Source organism: Bufo bufo, chromosome 8 (assembly GCF_905171765.1).
Source record: "Bufo bufo chromosome 8, aBufBuf1.1, whole genome shotgun sequence".
Taxonomy (NCBI): domain Eukaryota; kingdom Metazoa; phylum Chordata; class Amphibia; order Anura; family Bufonidae; genus Bufo; species Bufo bufo.
In genome coordinates, this window is record NC_053396.1 from 30,757,808 (window position 1) to 30,775,724 (window position 17,917).

The window sequence follows — 17,917 nt, forward strand, 5'->3', positions numbered from 1 at the left end:
TCACAGCTCTTTTGGAAAATTAAAAAGTTTGATAAATTTGGCATGTACTTTGTCCCTTTTTCTGGAGTAAACTTGCAACCATTTTTGCCTTTTTGATCTGGCTTGGTAATCTAACCACACTAACTTTTCTATTCAGTTTTAAGAAGTAGTGCAAAATGCAAACTGTTGCAACCAATTTGCATAAGTAACCTCAAAAATTTGCAAAACCCTATTTTGCAACTAACTGACACGATCATTTTGTGATAAATGACACCCCCCCCAAATCTGTGAAAACCGATAAAAGAATTCTGGGTTATGTAACAGGTTTTCTACAGAAAGTTTATTGTAGAAGCAGAGAAACTACCAGTTTCTTAGGAAATATTACAGAAGACAACCATCTGTTCTGCGCTACCTCAACCTTGCGTTTAGATCATACATGTTAAATTCTGTAATAATATAGAAAAGTTCCATGTACTGTTCTTTCTATGGGTATAAATATGAACACATATGGTAAAATCCATTTAATCCGACGTTCAGTACGGTCGTTCCAAATAATCGGGAATCTTCCAAGACTACCGTTTGAAGACGTATAGCCAACTACTTTACAGTGTTGGATCAATGAATTCCACCAGATGTATACATATCAATACGCACACACACATACTACACATCCACCTATGGTACAAGATTTACAAGGTCTTCTACAGGACCCAAAGGACTGACCATTAAAAATTTAGTGACCCTGAACATGTGCATGAGTTTATGTTCCCATGTGGCGTATATGCTGCAGATTTTACACCGTGTTAGGCCTCATGCACACGGCCATATCCGTTTTTGCAGTCCATGTGCTTGCCACATTTTCCCTTCTGCAAGTCCAGCGGCCGGTTTTAAATGCCTATTTTTGTCAGCATAACGGACAAAAATAGGACTTTTTTGTTGTTGCGGGCCACGGAATGGACGTGCAGATGCTGAGCGCAAACGGTGTGCTGTCCGCATCTTTTTCGGGCCCGCTGAAATGAATGGGTCCTCATCCGATCTGCAAAAAAATGCTTATCGGATGCGGACCGAAACTACGGTCACGTGCATGACGCCCAATTGCGGTGGAAAATCTACTGTCATTCTAGTGGCACCAAAGAGGATGACATTTTAGAAATCTCATCCAGACACTTTGGTGAAAATCTGCTCCGTATCCATGCTGACATTGACCTGCGGTGTGGATTTCAGATCTGCGGCACGTCCGTTAATGCTGCAGATTTCCCCCTTTGGGAACATACCCCGATATTTCTTCCATAGTAGAAATGTTCTGTTTAAAATCTCCCGGCAGGCATGGAGTTACATAGTAATCTTTACACATAGATGGTGTCTCTGGGATACCAATAATCAATCTTAAGCTGCATTCTCGCTGTATTAAATTACAAAATGGCCGCTCAGACCATGATGCGATGGAACTAAAAGTAAAATCCTGCTGTTTTAGATTTCCAAGACTATAGAGGATATTGATTTTAAAAAAATCCCATTCACAACCAATTTTGGCAATAGTTGGAGAGGGGACCTGAAGTGACTGTAACCCGCAACCCTTTATATACACTTCACTCCCAAAAGGCAGCAAAGTGAGTTTTTACGTATACATATATATATATATATATAATCTCAATTATTGCCACTAATCCCTATAGCTACTTTTAATTAGATTGCAGTGACAACCTGAAAACGAGCTGTCAAGTGGATCTTAAATCTAAAATACTCGACGTGGTCCCTTTTTGCGTTTCTACACCAAAAAAATAAATAAAATTCTGAGCAAAAACATGATTTCTGTTTAGTATCAAGTCTGTGTAAGAGGATGCAGTGTTAGAAATGGAGAAGGGACTTAGAAGAAGGAAAAACCAACTCAGTGCAGGCCTCTTCAACACAAAGGCTCCTCCACCTCCTCTCTGTACAGCTATGATACAAGAAGCAGGGCTCTGCTGCCCTCTGCTGGCAGGCAGAAGTCACTTCCTTTTATAAAGCAGCTGGCCGACACCGTTACTTGCGATCATCAATGGTTTTAATGAACTCCACTGCGGCAGTGAACTGCATCCACCAGTAGGACTCCTCTCCAGTTAGACGATTTGAGTAGAAACTGTTGATGTACTGTACCGTGGACAGCAGGAAGGGTGGGTTAGCCTGTAAAAGTGAACAGTAACAACCTTATAAAGGGTCTCTGTATACGTGTGCATACTCCCATCCAATGTTATGGTCTATAGTAAATGGTACAGCTGTGGCCCCATCACTGCAGTACCCAGCACAAGAACGTCCATAGGAGGGTGGCTGTACCTTCTGCATGGACGGCATTGTGCCAATTACTGCACTGAAAAACATTCTTTAAAGACCGGACAAGGCCACATATGATTTGTACTGGTTTAGTAAGCCTCACTCCTTATTGCAGCAGCCGCATTAACACCTTCAGGACTGGAAGATTTTCCATTTTTGTTTTTACGTGTTCCCTATGTGGTAAAACTTACCTGTTACCGTCATTCTTATGAAGCCTTGTCACCGTCAGGGCTCCACATGAACTTACTGCTGTTGGAGCCTGGATCGGTGGATCCTTCCTACTAGGAACCAACGGCTCCCCTGGGGAAAGCTGCCCCAGATGCCACAGTCACAATTAACCACGGCATCTGCGATCAGTGTCATAACCAATCACAGACAGACATTAGCCCCCGGTGTCTGCTGTGTGAAACCGCATAAACCCGGCAGCTATGGCACCTGCTCTGCTCAAGAAGCCTTAATGTTCCATGTGTGTAAACAATGCATGCAGTGGTCACCGTGTACGCAGCTCGCTAAGGGGCAGCAGTGGTCACCGTGCACGCAGCTCGCTACGGGGCAGCAGTGGTCACCGTGCACGCAGCTCGCTACGGGGCAGCAGTGGTCACCGTGCACGCAGCTCGCTACGGGGCAGCAGTGGTCACCGTGCACGCAGCTCGCTACGGGGCGGCAGTGGTCACCGTGCACGCAGCTCGCTACGGGGCGGCAGTGGTCACCGTGCACGCAGCTCGCTACGGGGCGGCAGTGGTCACCGTGCACGCAGCTCGCTACGGGGCGGCAGTGGTCACCGTGCACGCAGCTCGCTACGGGGCGGCAGTGGTCACCGTGCACGCAGCTCGCTACGGGGCGGCAGTGGTCACCGTGCACGCAGCTCGCTACGGGGCGGCAGTGGTCACCGTGTACGCAGCTCGCTACGGGGCGGCAGTGGTCACAGTGTACGCAGCTCGCTACGGGGCGGCAGTGGTCACCGTGTACGCAGCTCGCTACGGGGCGGCAGTGGTCATGTGACGTGTTCAGCACCAGTGCAGAAGAGGACGCAGCTGGCAAAACAGTCACATTGAAAAATCACATTGTTGAGTAGAGTGGGCGATTTTTCGCAATTATTTTTTTTTCCTTTTTTATTTTTGTGGGACAAATTGTATTTTAGTGATAACATTTTGGTTTACATATAACATTGTTTAACGGTGGTAATGGAAAAAAACTACTCCATCATTGTTTTTTCACTTTAAAACGTACTACCACGGTGCCACATAACTAGCGTGTTACGATGATTCTACAAGTCAATACGATACCAAATATGTATAGTTGTATTTGTTTTTCATATGGTAGTTTTTATGTCGTCACAATCCAAGAGCCAGAACTTATTCATTGCTCCACCAATGTACCCGTATACCGGCTTATTTTTTGCAAGACAAGATGAAGTGTCCATAGGTACCATCAGGACTTAACATTTATTTAATTTTTTTAAATAACGTTATCTTAATTACGTGAAATGTGGAGAACATAGTGATACTATAGATGTGTTTTTTTTAAATCACTTTTTATGGAGAAAAAAAAGTGTTATTTTTTTTAATAAAATTCATGAATTTTATTATTTTAGTCCCATTTTTATAATGCAAAGGGGCAAATTATTTTGATTAATCGCCCAGCCAGTTGAGAGCCATGTCTCATTGTGTAGAGCCAATGGACAGCATTGAAGCTGCTGCAGTAAGATGCCTTCACACGCGGCAGAAAGTTCAGCCTCTGAAAATCTGTTCCAATCATTTCAATGGAGCAGCAAGCGCATGGATTTCTGCAAGCTCCATTAAAGGTGAATAATCTTCTGCCACAAGTGAAGGTACCCTTTGGAGTGAGGGTTACTATAGCAGTAACATCATTTTATAGAATTCCAGAACTTATCAGAAACCGAGCAACCATAACTTTGAGGCCTGAGTCATTTTCTTCCACCATGGAAAACCGCAGCTCTCTTCTCCTTCGATAAAAGTCCCCACCTTTGACATGCCCAATACCATCTCTTTAGCCCACATTTTATTTAATTTTTTTGATGGCAGAATGGACACGGGGTCTGGGTGTTACATTGTACACACACAGACCAATACATAAAGTAAGGATGCAATTTGTATGGTGTGTGTGTGTTTTCAAACGGTAAAAACCAAAGCAGGCCGTAACATACAACACAGAGAAAATATTCACGGAGATTAGGTGATCTTTCTAGTTACCTTAATAAGGACAAATACCAGGACAGGGACAAAATCATCGGCTCCAGGGACGGAGTACTCGTTAGCGAGACTTAGAAGGTTCATAATGGTTGAACACATGCGCAGGATACACTGCACCTTGTCCCTGGGAGTTTTGTACGCGCTAATGGTACGGATTTCAGCCTGTGCAGAAGGCCACGGAGCTTCCCTCAAGTAGACCTAATAGAAGCCGTCAGAGAGAAAAGGTTATTATTCGGGAAAGGAACCTCTAAATTATGCGTTACAGACAGGCCAGGTGCTCCCACATAAAACGGCAGAAAGATTTTGTCAGTCTGTAAAGCTGACCATAAAAAGGGAACCATTTCAATGGATCCGCAAAAAAAACTAAAACGGAAGCTACTGCGTATGCCTTCCGTATTTCCGTTCAAAAATAGAACATGTCCTATTATTGTCCGCATAACGGACAAGGATAGGACTGTTCTATCAGGGGCTAGCAGTACCGTTCCGCAAAAAAAAAATGAATGCACACAGACGTCATCCGTATTTTTTGCGGATCCGTTTTTCGCGCACCTCAAAATACTGAAAGAGCCATACGGTCGTGTGCAAGAGTCCTAAGTCTAAGCACAATCCTTTCTGAATCTCACAAACAGGACTTGTAAACTGACCTCCGGGATCTGTAAAGCTCTGTGATTGGCTGTCACCACTTTGGACAATCTTTGGATGTGTTCGTATAACACCCTGTTTGGGGGTTAAAAACAAAAAAAAAAAAAAAAAAAAGGGCAATGAAATTAATTCTGTACAAGACAAGTAAATCAGACAATCTTTATCCTCACCTGACCTGACATTTTCAAGAAGAACAAAAGCTAGTACCACAGGGCACCTTACCGCTTCCCAGCAGAGGGTGAGGGGCATCTTACAGTGGTCCCATGCATGGAGTTAGTCAATGTTAGATCGCTGCGCTCGCTACACCGTAAATCAGCAACAATACCAAATATTAAAAATTTAATAGGGGGCCCTGATTTTAACAATGTGAATTTTGTGATATTTTATTAAAGGGAGTCTGTCACCTATTTTGAGCATTTTAGACCGCTCAGATTGCATTATAGAATGTTTGCCCGCCCCAGTTAAAATAGTATCCCGTATCTGTCCCACGTAAAAAATCCTGGAAAAAAGTACTTTATAAAGTTATGCAAATTAGCTACCGCAAGTGCCACGGCCCCTCAGCTATGTGCCCAGATAACTGCTCCCCTTGCAGTCCTCTGGCCGGCCATGCTCTCCTACTGCGTCCTCCTACTCTGGCTTGGAAATCTTGCGCGAGCGCCGGTCACCGCTGGGCCTGCGCACTGTTAAGATCAGTGCCTCTGCCCATAGTGAGCAGAGCCGTGCGCATCCACAGGCCCAGTGCTCGTGCAAGATCTCCAAACCAGAGGAGGACGCAGTAGGAGAGGTCAGGCCAGAGGACAGCGGTTATCGGAGCACATCGCTGAGGGGCCTGGGCACTTGCAGCCATAACACATTACATGTTTTACAGAATATAAGCAAGTGCATTCTTTCTTTTATCCTGGTATCCTTGCCAATTCCTTGGGCGACAGCTCAGCTGGGTTCATTTTCGGGATTAGCACTGCCAATGTTAGTGAATCGGCTGTGATGAAGCATAGAGTCCTCTAGTGAAGGCCTTCTGACTGGGATTATATAAGAAATCCTGCATTTTAGTTCATATGGCCGGGTCTATCATTTACTCTCTATATAAGCAGGTCACCAGTTTTAATGGGGGGGAAAAAAAAACACCTCTCTTCTTAATTGTTTAAAAGGTTTGTCCCATGATTAAATGTCAATTTACCATGTGATCGCACTATTTAATTGGAATAACTTAACAAAAAAAAAAATAACGTACAATATCTAAATATTGCCGTTACATACTTGTTATGACACCCTCCTCTCCCAATTACACTTATAGTATTCTGATTTTTATTGTCTGGCTTGCACACAGGAATCACTACACCACATACATAAAAAGATCCAGCCGAACTGACTGAGCATGTGTGACCTCCAGCATGGGCCCATTAGGTGGACATCCTGTGAGGGAATCAAAAGAACAGTAGGGCGCATGATATCAAGTATGTAACAGCAATATATAGACACAGGAGCCTAATTTTAAAATAATTCCATCCGTTATATTTAGCGCTATAATAATATTCATGGGGCAACCCTTTTAATGAAATGTGCTGCGACTTTCTGATACTTTGCTTTACACTTTCATTTCATACACGTGGAGACTGGGCAGTCTCATTAAGGGGTACTTCTGGTTTTAAAGTGGTTCTCCTATCGAGGCATAAGAACATCAGAGTCGGCTCCCCCACTTGGCCCTCCCTTCTCGTCTATGCAGGAACAGTGTTGTTCTGCAAAATAAATTCTAGCTTACAACGCATTTCATGTACGGCCATTCATTTAAAATAGCACTCTTACAAGAAAAAAATATTCTCTGACCGGTTAGAAAGGTACATGATGTAAACTGTAGTGCAGGTAATGTTCTCATCAGTAACTGTATTTGTGAGTTATAACCTCCCTTCTGATCCTCAGCTGTGTCATGTGACCAGCACTCTGATCTCCAAATAACACAACGTCTTATGTGTGGACAGGAAGCCAGTTTCTCTATGTATTCCTAAGGGAGTCTCAATATCAGTCTCATAAGAATGAATAGAGAAGTAACCGACTTCCTGTCGTGTGTCAGTTGGAGATCAGAGAGCTGAGGATCACAAGGGAGGCTATAACTCACAACTAGATTCACCGGTCAGAAGATTACCTTCACTACAGTTTACATCAAGTAACTATCTAAGGGTACTTTCACACTAGTTTTGTTAGAGAATGGCAGGCAGTTCCATTGCTGGAACTGCCCGCCGGATCTGGAAATCAGTATGCAAACGGAAATCTTAATTTTTCCAGATCAGTTTGACTTATTCATTGAAATAACGGATCCGGTATTTAATTTTTTCAAAGCTAGAAAGAAATGCGCATGAGCAGACTGGAAAACCAGATCAGACGATGCAGCAACTTCCGGAACACTTGGTACCAGATTCGGCATTAAAGGGGTTATCCAATCTTAGACAATGGGGGCATATCGCTAGGATATGCCCCCATTGTCTGACAGGTGCGGGTCCCACCACAAGAAGAACAGAGCTGGGGAGAGTTGTGGCTGGAGGACCCCTGGTTTCCCGGGGTCCATCCACCACCAGGCGCAGCTCCCCGCCTCTCCCATTGAAATGAATGGGAGCACACCGCGCATGCGCGGCCACCGCTCGGCTATTTTCGGCGGCTCCATAGAAATTAATAGAGGGCGGCTGCGCATGCGTAGTGCACCCTCCTCAAGTTTCTACGCTCAGTTCTCCTTGTAGGTGCGGGTCCCAGAGCGAAGCTATCAGACAATGGGGGCATATCCTAGCGATATGCCCCCATTGTCTAAGATGGGATAATCCCTTTAATACATTTCAATTGAAATTAATGCCGGCAAGTACGGTAGTGTTCTGAAATTTTATCCAGGTCAAATACCGTAGAGGGGACGGAACGGAAGACATCCTGATGCATACTGAATGGATTGCTTTCCATCAGAATGCATTGGGACAAAATAAAATACCGGAAAAGAATAACGCTAGTGTGAAAGTGCCCTAACAGGTCAGAGAATAAACATTTTTGTGCGAGTTCTAATTTAATGCTAATGTTCCCCAGCAGATGCTGCAGGGATAACATGGCTGCTCCTGGCTTCCCCCTGTGATAAATAATTGCTGGAGTAAAAGAAGCCAGACTTTCAGCTTCTTTCCAGAAAGAGGTCATTCTTCAGGACATCAGATGTAACAATATGGCAAAAAATCCCTTATGTAACATTAAGAGATTGTCTCCTGGATTTCAAAGCAGCCACCATGAGCAGTATACAGACCGCAGCGTGCAAACGAGATGCTAACTATAGAGTGGAAACTGACTACACAAGGCTAGTGGGCCGCCACTGAACTTAAAGGGGAAAGCTTAATCAAAAGGATCTTTGGTGTATCATAGAAAATCACCCCTTATGTCTAAATTTTTGATCAGTCTTAGGACAAAGGAGTAGAGGTGTTTGGCTGTGCTCAGGCCTTGAAGAAGCACTGTTCTCTGTGACTCAAGAAGAGCACTTCTGCCCCTTCCAATTAGATTGGTGGCCCATGGGCCATGACCAAAATTTGTGCTGTCACTAGGACACGTCAGAAGCTCTGTTACAATAGTGACACCTAAACCCCTATAGGAGGAGGAGGGGAGGAAAGAATGAATGCCTGAATTCCAATGAATGCCTGAATACCAACCAAATATAGAAAACAATATATTGCAATATATATTGCATATCGCACATGCTTAAAATTATATCGCAATATAGATTTTAGGTCATATCGCCCACCCCTAGTGACACCCACAACACTGATTTGATAATGACACTATGCAGGGACTCGCCCACTACTGGTTACACCTTCATTCATAAACCTCTAGTAGGAAAACATGCAGATAAGGCACAATATAGATTCATAATAATAAATGCTCCAGAATCGTAACTACATGGGGAATGCACATAGTTACTAAAACAGACATGTCAGGAGAGGGGACTGGTCTCCATTAAAACACTACCACATTTGTGAGCAGTGCCCTTGGTGGAGGGCTCAAATCGTAGAATTCACAGATGTGGTCTTCCTACACGTCTGGATCCATTATGCCAGTAATAAACCACGGAATAGCTGTTTACCTGCTCCATTAATACGCCCTAAAACCAGAAGTACACATTAAGGGCTCTTTCACACGAGCGGATGCCGTGCAGGTAATCCGCTGCGTGAATGACAGCCAAGCCCTGCTCCGGACATCAGAGACACAGAGCAGTAACATGACTGATAATGCTCCGTGCCTCTCTGATCTTTTTACTACATAATCACAGTGAGATAAAGTTGTCACCGTTCTTATGTAGTAAAAAGATCAGAGAGGCACGGAGCATTATCAGTCATGTTACTGCTCTGTGTCTCTGATGTCCGGAGCGGGGCTTGGCTGTCTTTCACGCAGCGGATTACCTGCACGGCATCCGCTCGTGTGGGAGAGCCCTAAGAGTTCTGCCTCCCCATCTATCACTCACTTCTCCTAATCTGCCTCCTTTTCCCTTCAACTCACTGATCACGTAGTGCGTCGGCATCCTGGTTGGGGTAGAAGGCCAGCTTAAAAATACGGTTCATCACGCTTCTCTCAATCGCAGTTTGCGCGTCCTGTAGCTGCTCCTCGCTAGCATTTTGCCAAATCACATCTTGGGCCATCGCTCCGTACAGGGACTGCAAGAATTCCTCCACTTGTGCAGTTTTATCATCGGCTGCTGTTAACTTCTGAAAATCTATGGACAAAGAGCAACACAAAATAAAACCTAAGGACACACATGTTTAAAAGGGGTACACACCAGGGATCAGCAACCTCCGGCACTCCAGATCTTGTGAAACTACAAGTCCCAGCATGCTCTATTCAAATCTCTGGGGGTCCCAAAACCGTTGTTGTCTGCGCTGTACAGTATTAGAATGAAGTTTTATGCGAATCGACTTAGGGCTCTTTCACACTTGTGTTGTTGTGTTCCGGCATAGAGTTCCGTCGTCGGGGCTCTATGCCGGAAGAATCCTGATCAGTTTTATCCCCATGCATTCTGAATGGAGAGAAATCCGTTCAGGATGCATCAGGATGTCTTCAGTTCCGGACCGGAACGTTTTTGGCCGGAGAAAATACCGCAGCATGCTGCGCTTTTTGCTCCGGCCAAAAATCCTGAACACTTGCCGCAAGGCCGGATCCGGAATTAATGCCCATTGAAATGCATTAATCCGGATCCGGCCTTAAGCTAAACGTCGTTTCGGCGCATTATCGGATCCTACGTTTAGCTTTTTCTGAATGGTTAACATGGCTGCCGGGACGCTAAAGTCCTGTTTGCCATGGTAAAGTGTAGTGGGGAGCGGGGGAGCAGTGTACTTACCTTCCGTGCGGCTCCCGGGGCGCTTCAGAGTGACGTCAGGGCGCCCCACGCGCATGGATGACGTGATTGCATGGATCACGTCATCCATGCGCATGGGGCGCTCTGTCATTCTGGAGCGCCCCGGGAGCCGCACGGACGGTAAGTATACTGCTCCCCCGCTCCCCACTACTACTATGGCAGCCAGGACTTTAATAGCGTCCTGGGTGCCATAGTAACACTGAACGCATTTTGAAGACGGATCCGTCTTCAAATGCTTTCAGTTCACTTGCGTTGTTACGGATCCGGCGGGCACCTCCGGCAACGGAAGTGCATGCCAGATCCCAACAACGCAAGTGTGAAAGAGCCCTTAGGGGAATAAAATTCTCCAATCACCAATAAAAAAGAAAATCCTAAAAAAAATCTCTGCATGTTTGGTTGGCAATGTAGTGTGTCCATAAAGACCCGCACTACACAAATATCATGTAAATTATCTCGTCCAGTGAACACCATAAAAATATAAAATGTCAGAATTGCTGCGTTTTGCTTGGTCGCCACCAAAAAAAAACTGAACAAAAAGCAATCAAAGTATGTCCCCTAAAATGATACTAATGAAAACTAAAAATCATCCTGCAAAAATGAAGCCCTCACCCAGCTCTGTAGAAAGAAGGGCTGCACGATAAATCGAAAAAATAATCGAATCGCGATAATCGGCAAATGCGATATGGCGACTTGGCCGACCCGAAAATGCCGCGATTATATATGAAGGGGCCCCGCGCACATAACTGACTTTGTGTGTAAAGCATTTCACTAGTGTGTGAAACAATCTCTCTCCTATTGATAACAGGTCCAGCCTCTGTACTCACCTTTCACGATGAATGCACTGCAGCGAACGGCAGCGTGCGGGCCGGCCGGCGCATGACTGACGTCACTTAGTAACGCTTCTGCTTCCTGAAGTGGGAGGAACGTTACCAAGTGACGTCAGTCACGCGCCGACCGGCCAGCTCGCTGCAGTCCATTCATAGTGACAGTGAGTACAGAGGCTGGCCATGTTATCAATAGGAGTGAGATTGTTTCACACACTAGTGAAATACACACAAAGCCAGTTATGTGCGCCACATGAGGGGACACATAGGGCCATGAGGGGGACCAGCATAAGATGCTATATGTGCGTCATAGCACAGATCCACCCCACAACAGCGTCATAGCACAGATCCACCCCACAACAGCGTCATAGCACAGATCCACCCCACAACAGCGTCATAGCACAGATCCACCCCACAACAGCGTCATAGCACAGATCCACCCCACAACAGCGTCATAGCACAGATCCACCCCACAACAGCATCATAGCACAGATCCACCCCACAACAGTGCCATCCACAGAGCCCCCACAACAGTGCATCATCCACAGAGCCCCCACAACAGTGCATCATCCACAGAGCCCCCACAACAGTGCATCATCCACAGAGCCCCCACAACAGTGCATCATCCACAGATCCCCCATAACTGTGCATCATCCACAGATTGCCCATAACTGTGCATCATCCACAGATCCCCCATAACTGTGCATCATCCACAGATCCCCATAACTGTGCATCATCCACAGATCCCCCATAACTATGTCATACCCAGCCGCATCAGCGGCTCATATTGGAAAATCCAAGCAAATAGACCTCTATCACAATTCCCTTAAAATATCGCATCGCATATCGTTATCGCAATTTTTAGGGCCCTAATCGCAATCGTACAAAATTCCCATATCGTGCTGCCCTAGTAGAAAGAAAAATAAAGTTATGGGTTTTGGGATGTGGCGATGCAAAAACATTTTCTTCTTTTTGAAACTCCTGCTCGGCTCTTCTTCCAGGTGTGTGCTGGTAGTTGTGGTCGGGGGTTGCTGAACCCTGCTCTAATCAATTACCTTGAATAAACTCCAGGATCTTTTTCTCTTTGCTCTCCAACAAGAGACGGACGCAAACAGTGGTGAAATATCGCGTGGAGACTTCCTTATCACGAAGAACTCTCTGCAGCAGCCGTTCAAGGTGAGCCTGTGTGCTTTGTAGCCCCTGGCGACATCTCGTCAGATATGCAATATAGGAGGCCCTTTTCCTGCAATAACCAGCAGGTAAATCTTAAATCGGTACAAAGGAAGTAAATGCAAAGAATCTACAGGACATAATCATTTCTAATTCATTGTTTAAAAGAGAATGCCCAACCATGGCATATGGACATCATAGAGGAGGACTCCCCACTGAGAATTCCCTAAAAGTTGGAAAAAGGAGCAGCTCCCACTCTGGTAGACCCGATCTGCCCATGTATTACTTTGTTGGCCATTTATTGCATGTACCGTTTCCTCCACCAGTTTTAGCATTGGCCACTGCCAGACTGACAACCTTTTTTCCAACTGTATAGTAAAATGCTGCACCATGCACTTTCCTATACATACTGTAGGTCCACCTCCATAAAAAAAAAATATATATATAGTATGTGGTGTATTTCCTGACTGCCAGCAAGACTCAGATGAAATGTGGATAATGTGAATAATCGTTGAGAGTTTCCAAAGATATAAGTGTAATTATCAGAGATGGCAAAGTCACTTCCTGTGTTCCTATACCAAAGAAATATCAGAGAACAATATTGCTTGTATGCCAGCACCATGCCAATCCAGCTTCGTGTAGGTGATCAATTGAGGGTTAAAAAATAAATATAAAATTAACTCACCTTCTCCTCTTGATCGCGTAGTTCCCGGTCTCTTCTTTACTTCTTTAATGATGAGTTGTGGGCTAAAGGACCTGTGGTGACGTCAGATCACATGCTCCAATCACATGGTCCATCACCGTGGTAATGGACCATGTGATTGGAGCATGTGATCTGACATCACCACAGGTCCTAGCCGGTAGTTCATCATTAAAGTAGTAAAGAAGAGACCGGGAACTACGCGATCAAGAGGAGAAGGCGAGTTAATTTTTTATTTTATTTTTTTAACCCTCAATTGATCACCTACTAAGCATTCTGTTTTCAGAATGCTATTATTTTCTCTTATAACCATGTTATAAGGGAAAATAATAAAATCTACACTACAACTAACCCAAACCTGAACTTCTGTGAAGAAGTTCGGGTCTGGGTACCACAGTCGTTTTTTTATCACGCGAGTGCAAAACACATTGCACCCGCGCAATAAAAACTGAACATCGGAACGCAATTGCAGTCAAAACTGACTGCAATTGCGTATCTAAATCGCGCGGGTTTGCCGAAATACACCGGGACGCATCTGGACCTATTCCGGACACGCCCGCGTGAACCCAGCCTTAGAGGGTGAACTGTGCTCTTACACCTGCACATGTCCCTTCATACCTGTAATCCTCGGCTATGGATGCAAGGATCTTGCTGCAAGTCCGGCTGTCAAATCTGCTCACACAGCGCATGGTCTCCTGAATCTGGGCCATGAGATTCTTGTCCTGTAGATTAATGGCCTCGGCCAGCTGGACTTTCAGGAAGCACACAATCTCATTGTCTGCAATGAGATTTTTAAATTGTAGTTTAGAAAAATTACATAAAAACGAGATTTTTGTATAACTTACCAGTAAAATCTCTTTCTCGCTCTTTCCTTGGGGGACACAGAAGACCTTGGGTATAGCTCATCTCCATAGGAGGCGTGACACTAAGTGAAAGCTGTTAAGCCCCTCCTCCACAGCTATACCCTCAGCCTGGAGAGAGAGACTGCCAGTTGCGTGTCCAAGCAGTGAGAAAAGGCAAAGTCCAACAAGGAACCAACAAGCCAACTACCCAACGGGTAACACAAACTCGGAAACCGTGTAGAGAAAAACAACGAATGGGTGGGTGCTGTGTCCCCCAAGGAAAGAGCGAGAAAGAGATTTTACTGGTAAGTTATACAAAAATCTCGTTTTCTCGCCCAGTTTCCTTGGGGGACACAGAAGACCTTGGGACGTTCAAAAGCAGTCCAAAAGGGGAGGGACCACAGCTCCAAGGCGAAGCACCCGAAGGCATCAAGGAACCGCCGCCTGCAGACCCAGGCGGACCAAGGCAGCATACGCCGAAGCCAGAGTATGCACCCTGTAGAACTCTGTAAAGCGTGCAAGGAAGACCTGTGGCCGCCTTGCTCAAATGCATGGCCGAAGCCCAAAGCCTCCGGCCCAGGAGGCACCGACCGCTCTGGTGAAATGAACGGTGACAGTAAAGGCAGAATCCTGCCCTCGGTGCGGTAACCTCAGCAATAGCCAATCTGATAAAGCGGAGGAAAACCACCCTGGAGTCCGTCAACTCTAAGCGCGGACCTCCAGGAAACCCAAGAGACCGAACGTCGACAAGAGTCGGAGATCTCCAAGTAAAAACTGCAAGGCCCAAACAACGTCCAAATTGGTGAAGTGTTGAAGCGAAAGGCAAACACCACCTTCAGAAGGAAGGAACGGGATGTAGAACAGCCCTGTCCTGGGAAAAGACAGAAGGCTCAGAACAAAAAGGGGGCCATTCAGGCACCCGTCAGAGACACGACTGATACGGAAACACAACCGTACAGGACAGGAGGGGTAGAGAGAACTTCTGTAACGGCTCCAAGGACAAGATTGGAGCGCCGAGAACTCAGTATGTAGTTCCCAGGGCGGTACCGAAGGACAGTACAGAGGAACCAAAGAGCCATTTCGAGTAAGAAGGTCTTGACAGGCCCAGAGGGCTGGGGAACGCTGGAAGAGGAAGAACAGCGCTGACACTGATACCTCAAGTAAAGGAATCCCAGTCCCAGGTCCAGGCCGGACTGGAAAAAAGACAGAACCATGGGGAGAGAAAAGTCAGAGTGGGGAATGCACAGCTTCCCACAGAACCCCAGATAAAAAAACCATAAGTCTTACGACAGATCCTGGACGAAATACAGCCAGGAGCGGGCAGTAGCGAACCCGCTGGAGTCGCCTGGCAAGCGGGCGAAAAACCAAATGTGATCAGGCGCAGACCAGTAACACGGGCAGAAGTTGACAAACTGGTCCCGTCGGCCCCCGAGCAACGTTGTCCCGTATCCACCCGAGTGGGGGAGCAGAAGGACAGACGGAAAGGAACCAAAAGGGTCCGCCCAGCATCCGCCAGATGCCAGGACAAGACAGGCTATAGTCCATGCTGATGTAGCTATGTTCTACAGTCCCGGTGTAGGAGATCAAAGGACAATCTGGATCGAAAGGTAGTCCCCCCAAGTTACCGAGAAGGTAAGTCTACAGCAGGACCATTGTCTTAGAATGGACCACACAATCTGCACTCAGCGGGAGGACAGAACGCGGTAGACTCGATAAATCGGCACAGCTAATACAGCCAGTGTGAACAAGGGAGACAGTACGAGGCCAAAAGGAACACCGGAACCATCCACATGACAACCATGCTCTCCCCAGAGGGGAGGACAGTGAAGGAACAACCTCTGAAGTCTGGCAGGACAGAAGCCACATCAGAGTGATCTGTACCGAGCGGGGGCCAAACAGAGCCGGCGAGATAAGGTAGTCGAGACAGGCCGGCATAACACCCTCCAACCGAACGGAGGAGTGGGCAACAGGGAAGCCATAGGACAGCTCAAAAGCAGAACCCTGCTACACTGTGAGATGCCCGGTTCACCGCCTCGCAGAAGGCGAATACCCTGAAGAACCCAAGGTGGAGGTCCTCTGACCTGGGTAATCGAGCACCCAAGAGAATTTGGGTGACCTTCCCGAGAAAAGCGGCCCGCACCTGGTAGCAGATCAGACTGTAGCGTAGAGGCGCCAAGAGGAAGGACTCATACCACACTACATCCGAAGAGGAGGAAATTGCAGCAGGCAAGGGAACCGCAGTCCTGCCAGAGCCAACAAAGAATTCGAGGGGCGCTCCAGACAACCGCACTCTCGACCATGTGACCACTAGCGCAGGGAAGCAATACCGCGGAAGGACGAATGGGCACGCATCTAGGAACCACGAACATTCCCTGGGATGAAGGGCCAACTAAATGAATGAGTACCACCCAGCTCCGTGCAGCAGAGAGCAAGTAGAGCCCGTCCGGGTCAGGTGGACAGAATGAACTCCTTAGAGACGAGTGCAAGGTTTGTGGCAGGCATCGTATCCCAAGAAAACAAAAGTATGCCGCAGGAAGTAGATGAGGCATACGTACGAGCAGCCCGTAAGCAGTGAGAAGGCCAACCCACCTACAGGAGGAGAAGGCATACACGGCCCAAACAACGCACAAGAACGTCCGCTCACTGCAAAAGGTTAATTTAGCGAGAAAGGGGGGCTCGCCACAGAGTGCCACAGCATGTACGGAATTGCAAAGTGCAACCTGAAAGGGAGTTATGCACAAGCCTAGTATAGCATGCGATGGAACGCAAGCAGTCCGCCCCGAAAAGGGGGGAAATTGTATCTGGCAAACTGCAGTTGGCAAGAGTGCAAAGGCAGGTCCCAAAAGGGAGTGATGCCTAAGGCCGTACCTACTTCAGAGAAGCAGGACATACCCTATAATCCAGCATGAACGCAGGAGGTCCACCTAGTGAAAGGGGAACATGCACAGGGTTATCCTAGCATTAAGTGAGTGTGCAATAATACACCCAACACTGATTTAGCGAGAGTGCAACTACTCTGCCAATGAAGGGGGACATGTACAAGTCCAGCACAGCCATACAAGGACAGCCGTGAATCTCATGAGCGTGCCAAATTCTGCCCATGGAATGAGGGGTGGCCACGCACAAGGCCAGCACCGTATCCAATGGGAGTGCAAGCGTTCCACCCATGTTAGAGGGCAATGCTCATGGCCAGCAAGGTATCCGGTGAGAGTGTAGCATGCCACCCAGAAAAAAAGGGGGGTAATGCACATGGCCAGCATCTCATCCAGGGAGAGTGCGTGCACCCGCCATATATGGGAGTCATACACATGGCCAGCATCGTACTGGTGAGAGACAAACACAGTCAGTGAGAATGTGTGTATGTCACCTGAGGAAGGAAGGCATGCCCATGGCAGGCAGCGAATCCAGCGAGAGTGCGTACACCGCCCACGGAAGAGGGGTCATGCATATGGCCGACAGCGGATCCAGCGAGAGTGCAAGCACCCCGCCATGTATGGGGTACCTGCACATGGCCAGCAACGTACCTGCGAGAAAACAACCACAGACGGAGGGATGTATGTATGCTGCCTGAGTCATGCCTATGGCCGGCAGCGAAACCAGTGAGAGTGCAGCATAGCAACATAGTACATAAGTACATCATAGCACATGAGAGAGAGTGCAGCGTTCCGCCTATGGAAGGGGGTCGTGCACATAGCCAGTACCGTATCCGGTGAGAGTGCAGTATTCCGCCTAAAAAGGGGGGTCATGCACATGATCGGCAACAGATCCAGTGAGAGTGTAGCGTTCCGCCTAAGAAGGGGGTCACGCACATGGCCGACAGCGAATCCAGTGAGAGCGCTGCGTTCCGCCCATGGAAGGGGGTCACGCACATGGCC

General features: G+C 46.9%; 1 protein-coding gene across 6 annotated transcripts in view; it reads right to left on the bottom strand.

Moving 5' to 3' along the window:
• Positions 1–300: 300 nt before the first annotated feature.
• Positions 301–17,917, bottom strand: part of GAPVD1 (GTPase activating protein and VPS9 domains 1) — a 75,733-nt gene continuing 58,116 nt past the window's right edge. For all 6 annotated transcript variants that reach the window (XM_040442689.1, XM_040442688.1, XM_040442687.1 and 3 more), the window contains 6 exons: positions 13,819–13,978; positions 12,386–12,573; positions 9,654–9,867; positions 5,147–5,219; positions 4,503–4,700; positions 301–2,142 (listed from right to left, as the gene is read on the bottom strand). In XM_040442689.1, coding sequence (XP_040298623.1) covers positions 2,002–2,142; positions 4,503–4,700; positions 5,147–5,219; positions 9,654–9,867; positions 12,386–12,573; positions 13,819–13,978 — 974 coding nt within the window. In that variant the 3' untranslated portion in view covers positions 301–2,001. The remainder of the gene's footprint in view (positions 2,143–4,502; positions 4,701–5,146; positions 5,220–9,653; positions 9,868–12,385; positions 12,574–13,818; positions 13,979–17,917) is intronic.